At 44.0% G+C, this 22,504-nt stretch overlaps 1 protein-coding gene across 3 annotated transcripts in view; it reads left to right on the forward strand.

The window, feature by feature from the left end:
- Positions 1–22,504, forward strand: part of LOC134756527 (uncharacterized) — a 194,756-nt gene that overhangs the window by 28,723 nt on the left and 143,529 nt on the right. For 2 of the 3 annotated variants that reach the window (XR_010129267.1, XM_063693728.1), the window contains exon 4: positions 8,156–8,291. The exons of the other annotated variant lie outside the window; for it this stretch is intronic. Coding sequence is in view for 1 of the 2 variants with exons in the window: in XM_063693728.1 (XP_063549798.1) it covers positions 8,156–8,202 (47 nt within the window). In the remaining variant the exon portion in view is untranslated. Of the gene's footprint in view, positions 1–8,155; positions 8,292–22,504 lie in introns of those variants that run through there. 3 annotated transcript variants of the gene reach the window in all.

Below are 22,504 nucleotides of genomic sequence, written 5' to 3' on the forward strand. Positions count from 1 at the left end.
CATTTTGGGACTCCTCCTACAAGGACCCCAGCCAGCTGGTGTTGAGAAGTCTAAGTATACCCCAAAACCTATGAAAGGTCAGTTTAAGACACACCTGTAAATAGGTAAAGACATGGTGAACAACCAGCATCCCTGATTTGGAATGCAACAGGAATATATTTCTTATAGCGGATGGGCATCCCTTCAGTTTGCCTTCCAGTGAATTCCCTGGGTCCCAAGGTTCATATTGTGGCAGTGCAAAAGTAGACGTACTACCACAAGAATATCAAGGAGGCTCACTACCAAGTCTATTTATATATGGGCATGAGGATGCATGCCAAGGTCATGAAAGCCCAGTGGGAATTTGATAGAGAAATGTGGAATAATTACATAGTGAGATCCTCTCAGGGTAGTCCATTTCATCTTGCATTGTGTGAAGACTTTGGAGCAACAGATTAGGATCAAAGGTGGTTATTCTTGGTAACTAGAATGGTGCAGGATGTCATCCCAACTTCAGCACCAAGGCCATGCAAGAGAAGGTTGAAGTACATTGAGGCAGCCATTGAAAGACTAAGCCACTGATATCAGTGGCCAGATTCAAGTTTATGATCCCAAGGTGGTCCTGGACAATACCAAATGCCTAGCCAGATTCACAAACCCGCAGCCATTAACTTCCCTGCTAGCATGGTCACCCATGGGGCCTGCATCCCCCTTCCCTGGGCCATTGACCAGGAGAATGTTAACTGAAGACCATCTGTGGTCACATCTGTGAGCTTTTCAGTGACAGAAGCCCTCATTTACACATCAATGATGCCAGCATTGAACCCTTCCAATATGGAAGCTGAGTGGACCACACCTTTCAAAGTCTTCCCACTTCATCCTACTCTCAACTCTCCCATTGTCCTAGTAGCTGTTAGGTAAAAGGTAGCACGTCAAGGTCTGTTTTTCATACCCAGTTATTAACTCCTGCTTTAGCTGGCCAGGATGGAGAGAACATGTTTTAATGTCACGTTCACTTTTTCCTCTAATCACTGAAGCTTTCTAGTGATTTTTAGTGATGGGGGTGAAAAAAAGTGACCCCTGATTCCATGGAATCAGGTATGTTTGCCTAACAGATGTAGCTATCCAGAGAGGTATATCTGGAGGATTTTTCTTTAAGATTGATGAAAGGGGAGGGTCTGATGGTTAGGTTAGGATTTATCTTGGAAGTTCTATTTCTTAAGAGGTCATACTTTCCGTTCAGTAGAAAGTTGGTTAAAGGAAAAGGAGAACTAGAGATTGAAGAAAATGTCCTTGGTCTCTTACTGTGTTTCCCATGCTTGAGTCTAAGTGCCTCTGTTGGGGAAAACGCTTCTATTCAATACTTATCCCAGAAGGCTTCTGTAACCAAGAGTGTAGGGGTTTCTCCAACAAGTAGTCAGTCCTGCAGTGGATATCAGCTGAGGATCCAATTTAAATTGACACTATCCACCTGGAGTTAGCATCCCATCCAGATTGAAAGCTCAATCCCACAGGACTGCCCCCCTCTCCCCACCAGGCACAAGTCTGGGCCTTCAGAACTCCTGATTAGCATTCAATTGGGATCTACCATTAATTGGATTCAGTGAATTTGGTAGAGCAGCTTGGGGAACTCAGCAAAACTTATGTTTGTTTTATAAAGATTACAAAGGAAACAGACACACATAGGCTAAGTATGGCAGAAGAGGTATGAAGCTGCCATGCCTACCCTAGGCCACCTTCCAGGGAACTCCACACGTTCAGCTGTCTAAAGGCTCCCCAGATCTGGTCCTCTTGGACCTTTCATGGAGACATGAGATGGCTGTGACTGACAACCATGTAGAAATGTGATTGGATAAAGATTATCTGAACAGGGAAACTCAGCAAGGCCTAACTCTTCCAATTCTTCCCAACATCTCTGTAGCATTCCTTCCCTCCAAAGTGTGAGGCAGGACCCCTTTTCTCAGATGGGGTCTTGTGACCTACAAATCAGACAATGTAAGGTCTGATAATTCCTTTTATGGCTAGCTCCAAGACAGGAAGGCAGGGGAAGATTCCTGCCATGGGGAGAGAAAGGCAATGAAAAGGCAGTAGGAGGATGAGATTGTTTTGAGGCCTGCTTCTAAGGTCTAAAATGCTTCTGAGGTCTAAAAAGTCCTATCAGTGTCCTTGCCTGAAGGCAAAGTTCAGAGAATAAACTGGCTGATCTCTATCCTAAAAAAATCTTATTGGTTGGTTTTTCGTTTAGATTTTTATTAAGTATAAAACAAGTCATCCACATGTGCTTTTCTAGAGAAAACCATCCTACTCACCAAGAGCCAGGATTGAGGTGAGTAATCTGGTTAGACATAAGGATCTCCTTTTGAGCGGGGATCCGGAAGGTGGTCCTTAAAAGTTGGCTATTTGGGTCTGCTATTCCCTCATTACCACTTAACGGTTTCCTGTGCCCTGCTTATTCTGGAGAGGTAGACACTGGTCATATCTATAGCAGCCACCTGAGCCCCATGGCTGTAGTGTAAAAGACACCTGTACTTGTATACAAAAAAAGTTTATAAATGGTCGACTTGAACATGTTACTGACAAAGGAGTAAAGACAGGTTATTTTCTGACGGCAACTGGTTATTAAAGCAGATCTGAAAAAAGTAAGTGATAGCAGCCCTTCTATTGGCACATTGCTTTCTAGGATGCTACTTGGGTTTCTTAATTTAGGAAAACGTGCTTTTAATTTCATTGCAAGATTTCTAACCACATCAGGGAATATATTCTACTTTATCCAATGTGTGAGCTACATTCTCATTATGATAGAAAGCGTATCCCCAGACACACCCTGTAAGCAGACTGGAGTTCAAAGTATTTCAAAGGACAGAAGAAATCAAAATGTGGCTCATGCAGTTGTTTTAGAATTTTGCCTTCCTCCATCACTGGGCCAAGTGGACATTCCAAAGTTTCCTTGGATCCTTCTATAAGACCAACCCTAATTCGTGTTTAGGAAATTACACTGAGCACTTTAGGAAAACTGGGCCTTTAAGATACTTAAGCTAAAAGAATAATTCTGTCTCCCTTCATGTAGCTCTAGGACCATAAGACAAGACTGCTTGAAGTGTTAGGTTTCTAGTTCTATAATCCCCATAGCCAACTAGTCTGCCTCCCCATGAGTCAACAAGGTGTTTTAAGAGATGGCGTCAGCTATGTTAGTTGAGACCAACAGACAGGCAGATGTAGAGATTGCCAATGTATGTCCTCAAAGTAATCCCCCGCCATGTTAGAGATGGGTAAGAAAGTCATTCAGGAAGAAACTTAAGAGTAGTTCACAGCAATGCCTCTAGAAAGGCTTAAGACAGAGCAAGGATTCTTGGTTTAATCCTTCACTGTTTCTTGTGAACCCTTCAGTCCAAAGGTCTGCAAGACATTGCCTTCAAGAAAAGGCAAAAGTTCTGAAGTCCTACAGTAGTGGCCCGAGAGGTTAAGTCAGTATTTGGCTCAAGATGGCCTGTGTTACATGATACAGGTCTCCACGGAGATAGTTATTGGTTCACCTAAAACCTTTCAAGTAACCAGACCAACCCAGCAACAAGGGAAAGAGATTTCTGTAGAAGTTACCCACATGCAGTCCCTCACTCCCCAAACTAAGGACAACATTTGTGCTGTCAACGTCCAGAAATCCAATTTAGTGATAAGAGTCCATAGAGAAGGAACCTCATAGAAGTAGCCACGAGGGCACTCAGGTGAGGCTACAACCAGATTCAGTTGCCACTGCAGCATCTTCAACAAGGTCAAATCTGTTCAGAGTTGGCCCCAGTGACTGATGGGTCCTTATCCTAAGCCTGATGCTCAGTGCCACACAGACATGGGAGAATAAGCAACTTTACCTTCTCTGGGTTCTGACTTGATACCCCCCATAGTGGCTCCTGCTCCAGGACCCAGGATAAAGGCACTCTCAGAAGGAAAGTTAGAGAAAAGATATACCTGTTTATTCTGCAAGTGTAAATGAAAGGTTAAGTAGAATAAACGTAAATGATAGCATGGGCATGCAATAAGATATACAAAGTGGGACAAATCTGTGGGACAGCCAGCCACCTTTTTGAGAAGCATGTGATGGGAAGAAAAAGAAACCTGCAGTTTAAGACATAGCAACTTACTAGATAAGGTAGCATGAGGAAAAACAGATAACAACCAACTATATTTTAAGGTTATTTGAATCAGGATTTGACTTGATTTGAATCAGGATTCAAATAAAAAGTCAAGACATGTATGACACTTAGAATCTGAAGTTTGGAAACTGATGGGTTATATCTAGTGATAAACTGGTTAAACTTCTTTTTAGGTATTGAAGTATTACATGATGGTTAAAAACCCTTTGGAGATATCTGAGTAGGTTGAGGGCTAACACTGGCTTCAAATGACTCAGGGAAAGTAGATGGGGGCACATATGAAACAAGACTAGCCACGAATGGTAATTGCTGGCTGTGGGCATTTGAAAGTTAGAGCTACTGTCTAGTTTGACATGTCTGAGGACTTAAGTTTAAACCAAACTTCCAGGCCATCTGAAAGGCCAGGACAGTTTTGGTTTACATAGATTCAGGGACTACAGGAAAGGTAAACATTCTAGGGGACTGCAGACAGCTGTTTCATTCCTTGGTTCAAGGAGAAGAATTTCTAGGGAGTTGCCGAACTTATTCTACTGAAATCTCACCTTGAGAAGATCTGAATGCTTTTGTTTTCATTTTGGCTAAAAGGATATCCATAGGCCAATTGGAGGCCCTTGTGCTTCACAGTCAATATCAGGGAAGTTGACACCAAATTTGGTCACTTTGACATTCACTATTAGACTTCTAGTACAAGTGACCCCATGGCAGTGACAGAGCATTCCCCTAACTCAATGGGAGGGGAAAGCTGCAACCCAGGACAGTGCTGATACCATCAAGGGGCCTGCCCAATGAAGCCTGGATGGAAGCTCATACCAAGTCTGCACATGCAGATAGATTCCGGAGTCAATGTGAGGGATGACTTGCTGAGGAATAGCATGCAAAGGATGCCCAAGGAATTGTAGATTGGAGCCCTGCCCTCCTTAAGACAGATATCCATATTCATGCCAAGCATATACTTTGGCATTAGTCTTTCCTGAAGCCATGTTTGGCTAGGATTAAGGACTTCCAGCCTTCTTGAAGATGACAATATCTAAGTCTGGTTAAGTAAATTTTACTTAAAAGTAGCTTTAATATTATAGAAAATAGGTAAAATACTAGGTAAACCATAGGATCAAGATTCATCCCAGACATAACCAAAGGAAAAAGCCAGCTTTCCAATGGATAGGAGTTCAACTATGTTATCAACCTCTGTTTCATCAATAGTGGGGCTTCTGCTGTGTCTCTAGATGATGCCTTAAGAAACACCCACTCCACGTGAGGGATGTTACCAAGAAGTCAAGAACCACCAGTAACTTATATTAAGGTCCTACCTTCTAGACCTGTAGAAGTGCTTGGACATGACACCACTCAAAAGAAAATGCTATCTATACTACACTCTCCCTGTGGGACTGATTGTCAGAACATATGGAGAAAGGCAAGTTCATAGGTGGTATTCAGCACCTTTAGTGATGGGGACGATTTGATGTGAGAGATTTACAGGGCAGCCCAAGCTGTCATGCAGATGGAGTTAGTGATGACCATGAAGTGAGAAACTGGACACTTCCCATCAATTGCTGAAAATCTGGCACTGGCCACAAGCTTCAGACTTTGTTCTGGGCTCAGAAACAAGTCCAGGTACACTTAGTTTAATAAACGTGAAGGGTACCCAGTTGAAATAGTGGTCCATTAAGAAAGCTGCTTTCTATTAACATCTTACCTTCCAAGCTGCTACTTCAATTATTTCTGGAGAGATAACTAAAGAAGCCTATTGAGTGCTTCTAGTTTTGCTGTAATGCTCCTAAACTCAGATCATGAAGCTAGTCCATTTCATGTGAAGTCAGCTCTAGTTCACATTATTCTTTGGCCTGGTAATCACAAAAGCATTAGATAGCAACTGCACTACCATAAATTTGGAAGGACTAGAAGAATCAGGGTTCATGCTAGCTGTTCTTAGAGGTCCCACCAGAGAAGTTTCTTCATCTTCAGAGAAGGGGACATTCCAGCATTTCCCTGCTTCTTTCATTCCAGAGTAATCCCCTTACTGATCTCCAAGAATCCGTAAGTTGGTACATCAGGATAATAGGGCTAAGAAATGTAAACAGGATAGAGTCCTTGATCTCCTTTTCCAGGAGGCACCAAGACCATCAGAAAACAAAGCTGTTCTTCCTTAGTGTCAAGTTTCTCTAATCCCAAAGCTTCCATGGCCAACCAGTCTGCTTCCCCATCATGAAGCACAGGCATTTAAGAAGTTTATGTCAGCTTATTTGAGAGCCAATAGAAATAGATTTGGTGGAGACTATGAAGACAAATGTGTTTCCAAAGTCTTCCCTTTGTAACCCTTGTAAGAGATGAGCAAGAGACACTCAGGAAAGCTGGAATGGTAAACAGTTTAACAACGCCTCTGGAAAGCTTACAACAGTAACAGGAACTTATGGCTTCTACCTATTGGCTTCTAGGGGTTGAGCCAAAACCTTTACTCCAAAGGCTTGATAAGCATAGGTGTAAGCAAGGGGACAAGACCAGAAATCCTATAGCAGCAACCTCAGTTTTTCTACCTCTTCTGAGTTCTTGACTTAATGTGAATCAAGATGGTCAGTTGGTAGTAGACATCTCCTTGGAGATGCAACTGGTTGGGTTTATTCAAAACTTGATCAAGTACCTAAACCCACCTTGCTTCAAAGCATGATTGATCTGTCTTCTAATTATCTACATGCAGTGTTTGAAACAAGTTCCCACCCCAAGAGGGCTTCCATCAGCTGTCTTCTGGTTTTCTCAGAGCTAGCCCTCCAGGTTAGCCTCTATCTTCAATGAAGCTATTAGTGTTTAATGCCCCTTTTCCCATAGCCTCTGTAGTGCTTGCGAGTGCCCTTTGGCCTGAACTTCTCCACACCACTGCATATGAAGTCAGTTCTTTTGAGGAGGGATTTGGAGCTCTGTTCTATTTCTCTCCACACTAAGGAAAAATGCAAGCTGTGACTAGTGCTAGGGATAACAATGGGAAGCCCAGACACCCCTTTTTAGGAGAGCTTGATGAAAGGTGAAGAGCAACTCCAGGTTTCCTCAGTTTGCCTCTGTGTGAAACCCCTGCCTTGTAAGCCCTAGTATTCTTAACACCTAGCCCAAGATAGAGCCTCTATCCCATAAATGGGAGCTGGATAGAAGACAAGAGCTCTACCTTCCAGCCAAGCACACGTGAGATTAGCCTCAGCAACAGGTAGGCTAGAAGCAGGACAAGAAATCGTTATGTTCTGCCCCTCCATGAAAAGTAGCCCTCCAAATGGGAGCTGGGTGGGTGCAGGGGAGTCCCTTGCTCTTGGCTGTCTCATGCTGGAGTGTATTTTCTCACACTGAGCTGAGCTGAAAAGCAGGTGTAGATCTTGAGTTTGTGGTATTTGAACCAAGTTCTTAAGTTTTTGATTAATTCTTACTGCATGACCTTAGGGCCATTTCAGAGACCAAGTGGATTTAAGCAATTTTTGACAGTTTCATGGGATAAGGTTCACTATCAAGATTTTCATTGCCTTGGGAAAGTAGAACTCAGCATGACTCTGTTCATGAGCATGCATACAAATTGTTTACTTCAGAATAATGCATGATGGGGAATTTCCTTGAATAAACCAATGAAAGATTGAGACTTTGGGAGGATACTTAGGTCAGGGGGCTTATACAGTACAATGTGGAACACTTGCCTGGATCTGTCTTCATACTTCCAGATAGCATTGGGTACTTTTGTAAAGGCATTTGATATGGTTTGTCTGTGTCCCCACACAAACCTCACCTTGGATTGTAATAACCCCACGTGTCAAGAGTGGAACCAGGTAGAGAAATTTGAATCATGGGATCAGTTTCCCCTATACCGTTCTCATGACAGTGAGTTCTCATAAGATCTGCTAGTTTTATAAGGGGTTTCTCCTGCTTCATTTGGCTCTCATTCTCCTCTTGCCTGCTTTCGTGTAAGACATGCCTTTATTCCTCCTTGCCTCCCACCATGATTTTGAGGCCTCCCCAGCCATGTGGAACTGTGAGTCAATTAAATCTCTCTTTCTTTGTAGATTACTCAGTCTCGGGTATGTGTATCAGCAATGTGAAAACGGACTAGTACAACATCTCTAGAGGCATATTCCATGTGGTCCAGCCATAATTATTTGTTGTCACAACTAAGTTTCCTTTCTATATGAAAAGATTATATTGATCAGAATTCTAAATGTCTTATGTGTTTTTTAATAGAAAGTTTCCATTATTTCAACACAAGGTCCCTGCTAATCATGAGGGGGTCTGTATATGCATAGGGTAGTTGAGATAAACCAAGAATGGTGACTTCAGTAACATTCACCATTGGGTCATTTTCTAATTGATGTAACCCAGTGGCAATGACAGTGTTCCCCTAACCAGGGGGGAACTTACAACTCAGCACCAGTGCAGACACCAGAAATAGGCCTATCCCACATGGCAGGAGGCTCCTACCAAGTCTGTACCTGCAGGTAGATGTGAGAGTTAAGGTCAGGGAGAACTCACCAAGGAACAATGGCACCCATTCCAAGAGCTCTGCATTCCAAGACAGATTTCCATGTTTATGCTCCCAGTTGTCAGATCTTTACCCAAGAAGCGAGTTCAGAATTTCTCAGGAACTGGAAGAGGAACCCCAGGCGACTGGTCAGGTGACCCTGCAACTGCTTTTCTCTGTACCGTGGGATCTGGGGTTCAGTTTCCCAGGTTGGGATCTCAGGGAGATGCTTACTTCCCTCTGCCCTTCTAAGCCTCAGCCTCCCTGTGCAAAGATGCCAAGCATAGTTCCTCCCTAGCCTCTTCATTCGGAGCACAGCTGCAAGTTGCTCAAACTACAGTCAGGATTTAGTAAGCAGGGGTTTGAGGATGTAAAGTTCTATCACTTACACTTCTAATAGCTAGACTGAGAAATCATGATCCCCTCTAACCTGGTATAGCTTCTGTCTTACCTGAGAAAGCTTACTGGTTTCTCCTCTGAGGCTCCCAGCCTCCCACCATGGAGCCAGGAAGACCAACAAAGGGATAAGCCAGAAAAAGCATATAATAGCAGCTTTACCAGATTAAGTCAAAACCTAGATAATACATGCTTGTTCCAGCTAAGTAAACTCTTGCTACAAGTCCCTGTCAACTTAAATATTGTCTCCCAGATCCCCATCTTCAGGAACAGAAAACCCTTACCTGCCTGATAGCCAAGGTAATGGCTGAGACTTCTCTGGCCTTAGAGGGAACAAAAAACCTATACTTGCCACAAGCATCATTCTCATTTGGTAAGAGCCTGGGAGTGTCTAGTCCTCTAGGGATCCCCTTAGTTCCAAGGTTGAGTGATGCTAATCTATTGGCAGAATTCTGCCTCGCTTTTCTCTGGAATCTTCTTGTGGCATCTCCAAGATCAGAAGCAGCTTTGTGGCCTTTCCTAGGTATAGGGTGGGATTTTTTTTTCTTTTGGTAGTGCTGGCTTGATATTGGTGAATTCTCTCAGCATTTGTCTGAAGACGACTCATTCTTTTATGAAGCTTAGTTTTGCTGGATACAAAATTCTTGGCTGAAAATTATTTTGTTTCAGGAGGTTAAAGATGGGGCCCCAATTCCTTCTGGCTTGTGAGGTTTCTGCTGATTAAATCTGCTGTTAACCTATAAAGGAAAACGTATCCTGCCAAAACAGATTTCCATCATACCCCCAGTTGTCAAAGTACTTCATCTGAGAAACATGTTGAGATTCTCACAAAACTGTAAGGGGCAGGGGACAAGTTAAATGAGCCTGTGGCTGCATCTTTCCCTCCACACCGTTGGGGTCCTGAGGTTCAGTTTACCACGTTGGAGTCTCAGATGCTACTCCCTGCCATGAGCCTCAGCCTTCTTGTCCCCAGATGCCAAGGGCAGTTTCTTTGCCAGGTTCGACATTGATAGATCTGCATTTCTCTGAAGACATGTTCAGGATTTTAGTCTGCAGGGAGAAACTAGATGCTGGGAATTTGTGTAAATGCAGTAAGTGTTCACTGCTTACCCTTCTAGTAGTATACCAAGAACCATAAGTCATGACTTCCTCCAACCTGGAGCAGCATGGTTCCTCCTGAGCAAGCTTTTTTGGCCTTTCCCAGGCTTCTGACAGAGCTTAGAGGACCAATAATGAGCAAGAACCTGGAGAAGTGTGTAAGAGTAGCTTTAACCAGATGTTCTGAGTCAAAGCCTATAACATAATAGGTGTATACTTCCTTCTACCCAAGACGAACCCTTGTTGTCCAAGTCCTTCTCAGCCCCAGTATTGTGTCTCCCAGAGCCTCCTTCCAGTTACATGAGAAAGGAAATAACATCTCAGTGTCCAAGAGTGGTAGCTTAGCTTGATCTGTCTGGCAATAAGTCGGAACCTGCATGTACCTCAGACGTCAGTCAGGAGCTTTCACTCCAAGTCTAGGAAAGGCTATGAGATGGCTTATACCTTGGAGAGGTCACAAGATGACTCAAGAAAGGTAGGCAGAGTTCGGTCAGTGGGGTAGGAACCCTCAACCTGTGGGCATCCATGTTCCTAGGTTCTCTTCCCAAACAGGGATTCCATGTGGAAGGATAGTTCCAGTGGTCTTAGACCTCCTGTTCCATTCCTTTTCTGGAACAACTGATTCCTTGGGTGCACACAGAGCTTGAACTACATCAGAATCTGAGTCCCCAAGGATGTGCATCAAGGATAGTGAAGGGCCAGTCAAGCCCAGCAAGCACACATGTGAGCAGCTGGAGAATCAAAGCCTTGGGTATCCTCTATTCCATCCCGTGGTCTCCACAACAGGTTCTCCCAACATTCAGGAGATGGCAGCCCCAGATGCCAGACATAGAAGATGTCATACTCACTTGAGCAATACACAAGCACAGATCTATACCTGGATCAGTTGCCAGGGGCATGTTAAGCACCTTGTTTCCAGCTGTGAAGTTGCTGTGAGCTCACCTAAATGAGGTTAAGATGAGAAGGTGAGGAAGAGACATAAGTGGTGGAATATTATGAACAGTTGAAGAAATCATGAGCTCAACTCAGGTAAGGAACCCTCAAGATTTCCCCCCTACATATGGGCTTGTACTTGAGAACCATAACACTTTCAGGGAGAAATTCCATAAGTTTTACCTAGAGTTAGAGTTAAGGTCACTGACATGCCTACAGGAGTGGATTCCAGTTGGGAAGATATCAGTACCAGGTTTTAGAATCATCTCAGTCTGAGAAGGCCATGTCCCTTTCAGATCTATACCTACAGAGTCCATTACTAGAGATTTTGGCTGGAATGTGAATGTCCGTCCAAGAGACCACACTCAGGATGGATGCTCTGGTATGGTCACCTCACCTGAGGTTACAGGTTAACACTAGAACCTGAACTAAGGGGTCAAGCATTGGTGCTAGAGCCTCAACTAAGGCTGATACAGTTTAGGAAACCCTGGCTGGGCAATTCCCAGGCTCATCCATGGAAATGGTAAGAATGATTGTTTCACTAGATGCCCTCATTTTGTCACGAACACATTCAGCATCTGCCCTTAAGTATAACAACTGCCAATACCACAATTTGAAGTCAGGACAGTAAGAGTCTTCCCTCTTGGGCTTCAGTCCTCAAGCTTCCTGGGAAGTGACAGAACCATTGGTTCTGCAGGAACATGGCAAGTGTTGCTCAGAACTTTCACTCTTGGATAAGAATATTTACTTCTTAGGGAAACAAAGTTTTAGTAAAAATATAAAAAATTACAATAAAAGGGCAAACTTACTGTCTGGAACAGTGAACTCAGCTAGCATTTATGTATTCTTTGAATGCTCCATTAAGTGTAATAAAATGTCTTTTAGGCAGGGGCTAATTTATCCTCCAGGGAAGGAAAAATGCTAGATAAGCATGGATGTTTCACCCTAAAGCAATGAAATGTATAGGGTTTCAGATCAAGTTCACCAAGTTCCAGTTAAGGGAACATCTGCCAAATATAGGCTAATCTAGAAGTCAAAAATCACAACACATTGAAAACGATTTACAAGTCTATAGTGCTTTCCAGGAATAGAAGAAACCTAATAATTTTCTTTGTAAGTGGAGATTAAGTTTTTCTAACATCTATGGATGGGGTTTGTAGGTGGATGATTTTAGATTCCATACGTCAGTGAAGTAGATAGGAAACCAAGGATCTCACATACATTTATACCCCTCAGTAGACACAAAACAGGGAGAAGAACCACGATAGAGGAAAGGTGATCACCAGGCAGCATCCCCAGCAGTGCCGACACCCCCATATGCACCTCCAGAGAGGACACCCGAGAGCTCCTTATCTTCATTGACTTCTTGCCAAAAAGCATTCTACCAGGGCCTGCACTCAAGGAACCACTGAGGAGTCCAGGGTCAGAGTCCTGAAGGTTATCCACCATTCTGGGTTAACTGGTCATAAAAATGTAAAGACATGGTTGGGAGAGCTAGTACAGACCACCTCTAAGATCCTACCTTCCTGGTAGGTGGGCAGAAATGCTTAGAGGTCATGAAGATCAAGACTCTACCTGAAATCAGTGTCCCCATTTACAACATCTTATGTGTACAGAACAATGGGAACAGAGACCCTTTACTGACCACTAAAGTCAAACACGGGGCCCATGGGGCAATTGGGATATGTGTCCCAAGGCTCCATTATCCACTGACTCAGACCACAAAGTGACAGAAACCAGACACCTCTGGCCAATACACAAACCCTAGCACTGCCATAGGCCTCCCCTGCCTGCCTGCCCTGGGCTCAGAAGCCAGCCTAGATGGCCCTTGAAGAGTGAGGCCCTCCTCTGAGCTGAACCCACATCAGGACAGCAGACTTTTTGCTCTCACCTGGCTTTACCTTCTAGAATTCTTAGAAAAGCTAAGGACAGACTAGAAAAGCCTATTGAGAAATTTGTTTCATTGCAAGGCTTCCAATCTTTAGTTCATATTTTACATGTCAGCTACTTCTCTCACTTTGCCTTGGTAGAATAGCCACAGAAGCATTAAGTGGTAATTAAGATCACATACTTCTCAGGAGGTTGGAGGAAATAGTATGAGGCAGTATTCATCCTCCATTATTCATGGCTGGGAGACAGAACTTTTAGAAGGACATGTGAACAGAGGAGCAGGAAGCCTCTGAGCTGTGCATATCTGCACGCTGTTAACCACCCTTCATAGAAGGAATAGGACTGGCATAAACGAAAACCCCTATGATTTAAAGGACACTTGTGATACTGACTAGCCACAAATGTTATGACACTTGGATCCTCATTTGTGTAGTCAAGAGTTCTGATGCTTGAGAATTGGAAGTTTGAGGACCCATAGGTTTAGTGATAATGGGGTTCAGTTATTTTCATCAATGTGCTGTCTTTTAGTAACTTGAAACATCACACATGCATATGACGTGTTCCTAAGAAATTTGAGGTCAGGAGTTTGCAAAAATGCCGCCGGAATAGGAGTGGGTGGAAGCGTGTAAGACTTGCCTGAGTCAGTTGTAGAACATGGGTCATGCTTGAAGGCTAAAGCTATTGTTCTGGCTTTTTCTGTAACAGGTTAAGAGCTAACTAGAGACCCTTTCCAAGCCACTCAAAAGACCAGTGTGCCCTGTAGCCCACGCAGTTTTATCAAGTCCCCAGGGATGTCTTACTGTCTTATGGTGCTGACTAGTCCATCATGTCACTTAGTTCAAGGGAAGGAAAATCTTGGATGTAAGAAGAATTTCACGTAGAATATTTTCTACATGAATATATTCCATTATTCTGAAGGTTTTGCTAATCAGTACCCAAAGGGCCAGCTAGAGGTTCCCACTCATTACAAAAAGTCTGCATTTACATTGGGAGCTGCAGTGTCAAACCTAGGATGAGTACTTCACTGACATTCAGCACCAGGTCCATTGACACAAGCAACAGTGGCTGTGAAGAGGTATTCACCCATCCAACAGGGGTAGGGAATCTAATCCAGGACAGTGCTGACACAAAGAAGCTGCTTGCCTGATAAAACTGGAAAGTTTCCTTGAAGTCTACTTACCACCCAGTGAGACTCCAGAGTCCAGGTGAAGAACCAAGAAGCAACAGCACCCACAAGGACACCCTAGGAAGTGTACACTGGAGCCCTGTACTCCTGTGACAGATTTCTACATTCACTCCCCTAGTTGCTAACTCTTACCTATGGAAGGAGTTCAGATTTTCTCTGAGGGAGCTGCAAAGAGATCCTCCTGAACCAGTCGGATGAGTCTGCAGCATTTTTTTTGGACTCCAGGGCCTGAGGCTCAGTTTCCCCTGCTGGGGTCTCAGGCAGACACTACCTCTGCTTGCACTCAGATGCCAAGTGCACTTCCTCATTGGCCTCTTTACTGAGCACACAGCTGTGTTTTTGACAAGACGGTCAGGAGTTGACAAGCAGGGAGAGGAATGTAAGATGCTTCATTCCCTACACTTTAGGCTGACAGTCAAGAGCCATAAACTCCCACTCAGGATCCAGTTTTGATTGGCCTAGAAGTTCCTTCTTAGCCCTCCCATCAGGCTTCCAAGGCTTCCTCCAGGAGCCAGGAAGAATCAAGGAAGAGAGAAGCCTGGGATGTAAAATAGTTTTACAGTTAAGTCAAAACCTAGGTCATAGTACAGGCAGTTCTGTTCCCCTGATGCAAGTTCTTTTTCCAAGTCCCTCAACTTTGTCTCCCAGTTCCTGTTCTTTAGAGAACTCTTGGCTGTCTCAGTGGCCAAGGTGGCAGATGAGAATTCACTGGCCTGCAGGGAATGGAAGACCTGTGTCTGCTGTGTCATTACCTATTAGTTCAGCAGTTCCACCTCCAAACGTGGGTAAAGCCACAGGACTGCTTGTGTCCTTGGAGGTCTGACTATAGAGACACAGAAGGCATAGTCTCTTTCAATGTGAAGAGGAAACTCTACACTTAGAGGTTCCCAGGCTTCCTGTATTGGGAATTCAATGTGGAAAGATTATCTGTGTCCCATGGACCTCTTCCTATCCCATTACATGTCTGGACTGAGTCTCTTGGTTGTTTAGGTATTAAGTTGGTACAAAAGCAATTGTGGGTTTTGCCATTGAAAGTAATGACACAAAACTCGCAATTACTTTTGTACCAACCTAATACATACAGCTTTAGGAGCTGACACCAAGGATGAACAAGGAGGACTGAAGGGGGTAGTCAAGACTTGTGAGTTCACATCTGTACCAGCCACGTGGAAACCCAGGTGTCTTCACACTATCCCAGTTCTCTCCTTAAGGAGCAGGTTGTTCTGGTGTTCAAGAAAAGAGCCCAAGCGACCCAAGAAACCAGTGGACCTGGACACATGCCAGGCTGTCTATAGCAAACAGGTACTTGCCTGTAATATGATCCCTAGAGACAGAAGATGGTATTATTTCTGGCTCATACATCATAGTTCACCCAGATAAAGGTTTTGAAGAATAGCAGTTGGGGAATGACATAGTGTCTGATGTCACCGATTGGTTGAGGCTGAGTCAGGAAAGGGACACCCATACGAAGCCTCACCCTATATGGCTTCATATTTGAGGGAAGCTTATTCCTATGGAGAAATTCCCTGATGTTACTGAGGAATAGTGCTGAGGTCACCGAGACTTGTTCTTGCTAGTGCAAAGCAAGGTTTCCTGCATATGAACGCCAGACCATAGAATCAAAGCCCAGGTACAGACTGGGGAGAGAAAGCCATGGCCCTTTCAGATCTAGGCCTGTAGGGTCAACAGGAGTTTGACTAGGTTTTTAGAGTCAGTTTCTCCATAACCAGTCTCAGGATGGACACTTAGTACAACTGTGATGTGGTTGCCACCATACCTGATGCCATAGGGCAAAGGGAGAGCCTAGACAGAAGATCAGACAATGCCGAAGCCCGATTAAGGCTGGCTCAGTTTTGGAAATCTAAGCTGGCCAAACACCCAGCTCATCCATATGAGCTATGAGAGTAGCATTTCACTAGATGCCTTTATCTCGCTCTGATCTTGAACACATTTAATAGCTGCTGTTCTTTGGCCAGGAATTCTCTCCAGTGCCAAGTCATAGATTCTTCTTTAGCCATCAGAACCTGAGCCACCGAGTCCACGATGCTTATCAAGAGTACGGGAAGGAAATCTTTAGACAGCCTTTTGTAAGTATGAACTGGATTCTGGAATTAAGTTTCTAGGTTGTAAGCCCCATCAATATCAGAATCTAGCAAAATAGGAAAAAGAATCAAGGATCTCACTTACGTAGTAGCCATAAAGCAGGGGAAGCAACCATGACAAAGGGACATTGTTCAGCTTCAGGATATGGCTATTTTAGCATCCCCAGCTGTGGGACACCCTGGCATGCACCTCTAGGCAGGATGCCAGGAGCTACCCGTGACCTCCATGGAATTCCTGCCAAGAAGGGTTCTATCCACCTCTTAGAAGGATCCTGGGTGTCTTCCAGGTTGTGTCTTACAGGTTATTCTGTATTTATAATTAGCCGGTCAGGAAGAGACACAAGGTGGGAATAACTGGTATGGACCTTCTAAGATCCTACTTTTCTAGTAGGTGGCATAAGTGCTTGCAAGTTAGAGGTGAAGACCCCACCTGATTGAAGTCACTGTGCCTTGTTTATACCACCTTCATATGGATAATACAATAAAAGACAGACCTTTTATTGACCAAGCATTTTGAATACATGGGGCTCTGTGGGGCAGCTGTGGCATTTCAAGGCCCCATCATCTGATTCTCAGAGCACGTAATCACGATGAGCCAAGATCAGACTCTGGCAGTGCCAGGGTTGGCACCTTGGGCAAAGGCCTCACCTCACAGCCTGCTCTGGGCTCAAACAAGCCCAGGTGGACCTTGCCTTTAATGAGAAAGGTTCTCCCTTTGAACTGAGGCTGCAATGAGACAGGCCCTTCTATCACGGTTTGGCCTTTGAGGCTTCTTTATGTGATTGTTAGAGAAGCAAGCAATAAAACCTGTAAGTGCTTCTCATTTCACTGCAAGATCCTCAGCCTCACATTGAGGTCAAAGTCATCTGATGTGTCACCTATGTTTGCCTTGCCTTGACAAGCTAACAAGGACTTTAGTACCTGAGCTAATGTACTCCCTCCACCAAGGAGGAGAGGCAGTGTCTGATGTAGCATCCATTCTTTGGGATCTTTGTCCTGCATGATTGGGAGGGGTGGACATTCCAGCATTCAATTGCCTGTCTCTTCTACAGATTCCCACCTCCCTCAATGGTCTTCAGGGATCTGCAGTTGGAATATAAGTTTAGTATTTGAGTCTTGACTGCTGTGAACAGAAGAGTTCCTTTCATTATTTCTGAGAAGTTGCAAATGAAGGGCCATGGTAGATACAGAAATAAGATGGTATACTTGATGCAAGGTTGAATTAATTGCAAAATACCCTTTGCTAACCGGTTCTGATGAGCTACATGGAGATCTTTATGGAGGTGCTCAGACTTGTGACTACCACCCATGTTGGAAAGATTTGGTTGTAATTGCATTTAAGCACTCATATTTTAAAGCAACACCCCATATCCAGAGATGGTCATTCAGGGAGAGCCCTAAGTGGTGAGCAATTCAGCAATGGCTCTGGAAAAGCTTATGATGGCTAAGAAGTCTAATCTAATGGCTGCCTACCTGACCCCAGGTGGAAGGGACTTCATTCTGAGGGCCACTCAGACATTACCTTCGAGAAGGAAAACAAATTAGAAACCCTACATGAGCATCCTCAGCTGTTATTTGTCTTTTGACTCCAGAAATATTTGGATCAAGATAGTATGTGATACTACAAGTGTCTCCCAGGGGTCACAGCTGGAAGAGGGGCTCACCTGAGAGGTATCAGGTACCTGATCAGGTCAGTGTCAAGGGAGACTGAGCTTTCCTGTTTCCACATGCACTTTCCTCACCCTTAACCTAAAGCCAGTAAGTGTTCAATATTAAGAGTCAGATTTAATGGTAAGCCTCCTGTTTTGAGGATCTGGGGAAGGAAGAGAGACAGTCAGAAGGGCACTGAGGTTACAGCCAAGTTCACAGCTACAACTGAAGAGCCTGCAGCTAACTCATTGTTTTGCAAAGGTGATGCCTGGTGACTCATCCTATGTTAATCTCAGTACTCAGTGCCGCAGATACATAGGAAAGCATTGTCTGGGTTCTAGATGGAGTCCCTGTGTTACTCCAAGTTTCAGACAGGGTCTTGCTGTTGTCCAGGCTGGAGTGCAACGGCATGATCATAGCTTAGGACAGCCTCAAGCCCGGGCTCAAGTGATCTTCCTTCTTTAGCCTCCCGAGTAGCTGGGACTACAGGTGCATGCCACCACACCCGGCTAGGTGTTTATCCTTAACATGTCAGCTACATTTCTTGCTTTTACCTGGCAGACTAACTGCAGAGGCATTAGTGACTGAGATCATTATTCTCTAGGAACTGGGAGAACTATCAGTATTTGAGGCATGTGAACAGAGCAACAGGAAGCCCGACCTTTGGACATCTGCAGGATATGGGCCATCCTTCATAGACAGAAGTAACCAGGTGAAAAACGTTACAATTTAGAGGACACTTATCACATCAACCAGCAACAAGTATGGGTAGAATTTTGATCCTAGTTTAGATAGTTTGCAAGATTGTGACACCTGAATTTGAAGTTTGACTACTTATGGTTATTTAGTGATAAAGGAGCCAGTTTAAGTAAGTACGGTTAAGGTATTGTATCTCTAAATTTTCTGATCATACATACTACAATGTTTCTAAGAAATGTGGGGTTGGATATTTGCTACAAAATGCTGCAGGAATAGGAGTAGGTAGAGGCAAACAAGACGACTTGCCATGGGTCACAGGTGGATATGCCTTATACTTTCAAGGACAAAGGCCACTGTTCTATCTGGGTAAGTGTTTTCTGTAATAGGCTTTAAAAAGGTTAAACCAACTACCTTTCCCAAGTCACCCAGGACACCAGTGTATGTTGTGGGCTGCAGTTTTGCACAAGCCTCTAGAGATATATTTTCTCTTACTGTCCTGAGTAGTCTTATGTGACTTAGAGGAAAGTCTCTTGGGTATTGCAAGAATTTCATGCTGACATCCTGCATGGACCTTGGATAGGTCTCTGGATACTTCTGTATTAGGAAACACTAAAGCCTTCTAAGAGCCACCTGGAAGTTACTTATGACATGTTTGCCCTGAACAAACAGCTAACCAAGGAGTCACTTCATGAACATCAGGTTCATCTGATGAGACCCAGTTGTCATGATAGGATGTTCCCCCTAGCCACCAGGAGGTAGAATCTGCAAACTAGAACAGTGCTGACACCATCAGGAAGCCTGCCTTGCAGACAGGAGGCTCCCAGGTCTGCATACAGGGGCAATCCTACAGCAAATAAGAATGAAGCAAGAACAGTGGAACCCAGAGCGATGCCTAAGGAAGTACAGATGGACATCCTGTTCTCCTTCCAAGACAGACTTCCACATTCATGCCCTTAGTTATCAAGTAATGCTTTCCCCGAGGGCCCAGTTCAGGATTTCAGATTAGGAAGTGACTGGTCAGGTGGGCCTGAACCAGTTTCCTTCCCTCTGCACCATGGGAGTTGAAGTTCAGTTTCCCATACTAAAGTCTCAGGCAGATGCTACCATCTGCCCCTTCTGAGCCTCAGCCTCCCTGTGCTCAGATGCCAACTGCAATCAGGCTCCCCATTAAGAACAGCTACATTTCTCTAACAAGATGGTCAGGAGTTGTGCGAAAGCAATGAAGGGAATTAGGTAAGACCAAGAAGTTTCTTATTCTTGAAATACTCAAATCATGATCCCCCCCAACACGGTTCAGCATGAACCAGCCTGAAGCAGCTCATATTGGCCTTTCCCATGATCTCCCAGGCTTCTCCATGGAGCTAGGATGTCCAGAGAAAGAGGCTAGACCAAATGGACAGTAGCTTAAACAGCTTTTTCAAGTAATAACTGATAAAGATGCAGTTCCTTCCACCTGAAGTGAACTCTTACATTGAGAGTCCTTAGTATATTGTCTAAGCCCCCTCACCAGGTAAAAGGTGCCACCTGAATACTCAAGGGTGGTAGCTGAATTTATCTTGGAAGGAATTGAAACTCATGTATCTCTCAAGTGTCATTACTTGCTCATGAAGTTAAAATCCAAACCTAGGAAAGGCCACAAGGCTGCTTGCAACATTGGAGATGCCACAAGATTAAGAAAAATGGAGAAGTTTCCACTCCAGATACTCAGTATTTGAGGAGATTTTTTTTTTTTAACCTTAGAGTTGTCCATCATAGAATTAACTGTCTCATGGGCTTCCTGTTCAAGAGCTTTTTCCAGATGTCCGATTTTTTAGGTGCACACAAGGCTTAAGCTCACAAGCTGCCAAGGTTTCCAGGGATGATGGAGGACAGTTCAAACCCAGTGAAGACAAAGCCCTGGTGGTATTCTTAGCCCTATCCCAAGTCTTCCCTTGAGACATTTCTCCCAACGTTCAGGAGAAGAGCCCAACAATGGTCCAGGTGCCTAGGAGATCCAGACGACAGTTTCATACCTAATAGGTATTTGTTACATCTTCTCCAAATCTAGGGTCATATTTGAGGAAAGGTTTATGAAATGTTTGTGAGCTAGCCCTAGGGTTTATGAGCTCATGTAGACCAAAGCTTTAAGATCAGAACATGCAGAATGAGGGAAGCCTGATTCGAGTAGTTAATTGTCTACATAGCCCTAAGTTTGTCAAGGGAGATTCAGATTTACATTTGGTTGTTGCAAGTGGCAAGGCCATACTATCTGGCTTCTGTCACCAAGGAAAGCCATGATACTCTTAAGGGTGTTTAAGTACCCAATTAAGGAGGAAGCGTCACTGCAGAAGTGGTTTTTGCCTGTTTGAAACTTAGTCATACCCACATAAGCACCTGATCTCAGAATGACACCATGATCTCAGATTAAAAAGCTATTTTACATGACAGCTCTAGCTATAGTGAAGATAGTTCACCCAAGATTTGACAATTGCTTAGCATGTACTTTTAGTATAGACATATTGCAACTTTTCAGCTTGGTTGTCAGCTCACCTAATCACACAAGTTAGACACTAGAATCTAGGATTAGTGATCAAACAATGCCAGAGATCTTGACTAAGTGGCTCAAGTTTGGGAGATCTAATTGATCACATCCCTGGCTTATGCAATGAGGTGGCTAGGAGAATAACTGATGCTTAGACGTCTCCTATCTTGGTCTGCGTAGGACTAATAGATGCCATCTGTTGACCAGGTTACTATGGCATTGATAAGTGACATTCTTCACTGACCAATAACTAAGCTTTCCTACGAAGGGCAAAATGTTTCTGGGTTGAATTCCTGCTCGTTAAGAATTATTTGATTTAAACCAGGTTAGTGTTAACTTATCACTAATAGTTCCATTAAAGCATAGGTCCTGGGGCACTAAACTCACCCAGTACCCATGTGATTTCCAAGTCATTTCCTTCTGTAAGCCAAAACCATTTAGATAAGAGGCCAATTACAGATCTGGAACAGCAAGAGTCCCAGGTGAGCATGGACAATGTTGTGCCATAAGACTAGGCAGTACACAAACGGTGTTGGGTAGTCTAGGACACAGCCAGCTTGAACGAGCTCCCGTGGGACAATTCTCTGAACAAGACTATCAAATCATTAAAATAATCCCTACCGACAGTGATGTTTAGAAGGAGAGAAGAAACCCTAGATTGTCATTTAGTAAGTGTACATTTAATGATAGAAGTGTTGCCATTCAATTCGGGAGGAGTTAAAGGCCTTGGGTAAAACAATAGGTAACCCATCTGAGGTTTTCAAATATTCATCCCACAGGATTAGTCAGAGGTAAACTTCCCAGTGGACGGGTGTTCACCTCAGCTAGGAGATCAACTTCTGCCTCACCAACAGAGAGCCCCACTTCCAGCATGTGCCTCTAAGTATTATATCATAGAAGGTCCTCATCAGCTACATGGGATTAGGAGGAATCAAAGATTATCTGTCTAGTTTGGTTTTCTTGCAGAAGATTCTGTATTCTGGAGTTAGACTCACGAAAACTTAGAGAAAGCACAGGGATGGGGTGGCCCCTTAAGGCCCTTCCTAGCCTGTGCCTGAGGTATACACCTCGTGGTCTTCGTCTTGATCACCCCTCCATTAGGAGTCAGACATTGCCTTTTTCCACACATTGAGCATCAGGTCCACATGGGAGGTGGTATAAAAGGGCACAATTTCACAGGTGATGCATAGACCCTTTACAATGAAGGCACTAGAACAATGTTGGATGCAGGGCTTCTGTCAGGGCAGGCAGGGGTATATTTATTATCCAGATACCCCTCAGATGAGCTGGGGAGAGGGAAAGTGAGTTTCTTTCTGCCAGGTGGAGATGATCAGGGCACACTGTACTCCAACTGCTCTGTGCACAGAAATAAGCCCAGCTATAACCTGGGTTAAGAACACTCCCTTAAGGCAAGAAGGGAAG

Source organism: Gorilla gorilla, chromosome 10 (genome assembly GCF_029281585.2).
Source record: "Gorilla gorilla gorilla isolate KB3781 chromosome 10, NHGRI_mGorGor1-v2.1_pri, whole genome shotgun sequence".
NCBI lineage: Eukaryota > Metazoa > Chordata > Mammalia > Primates > Hominidae > Gorilla > Gorilla gorilla.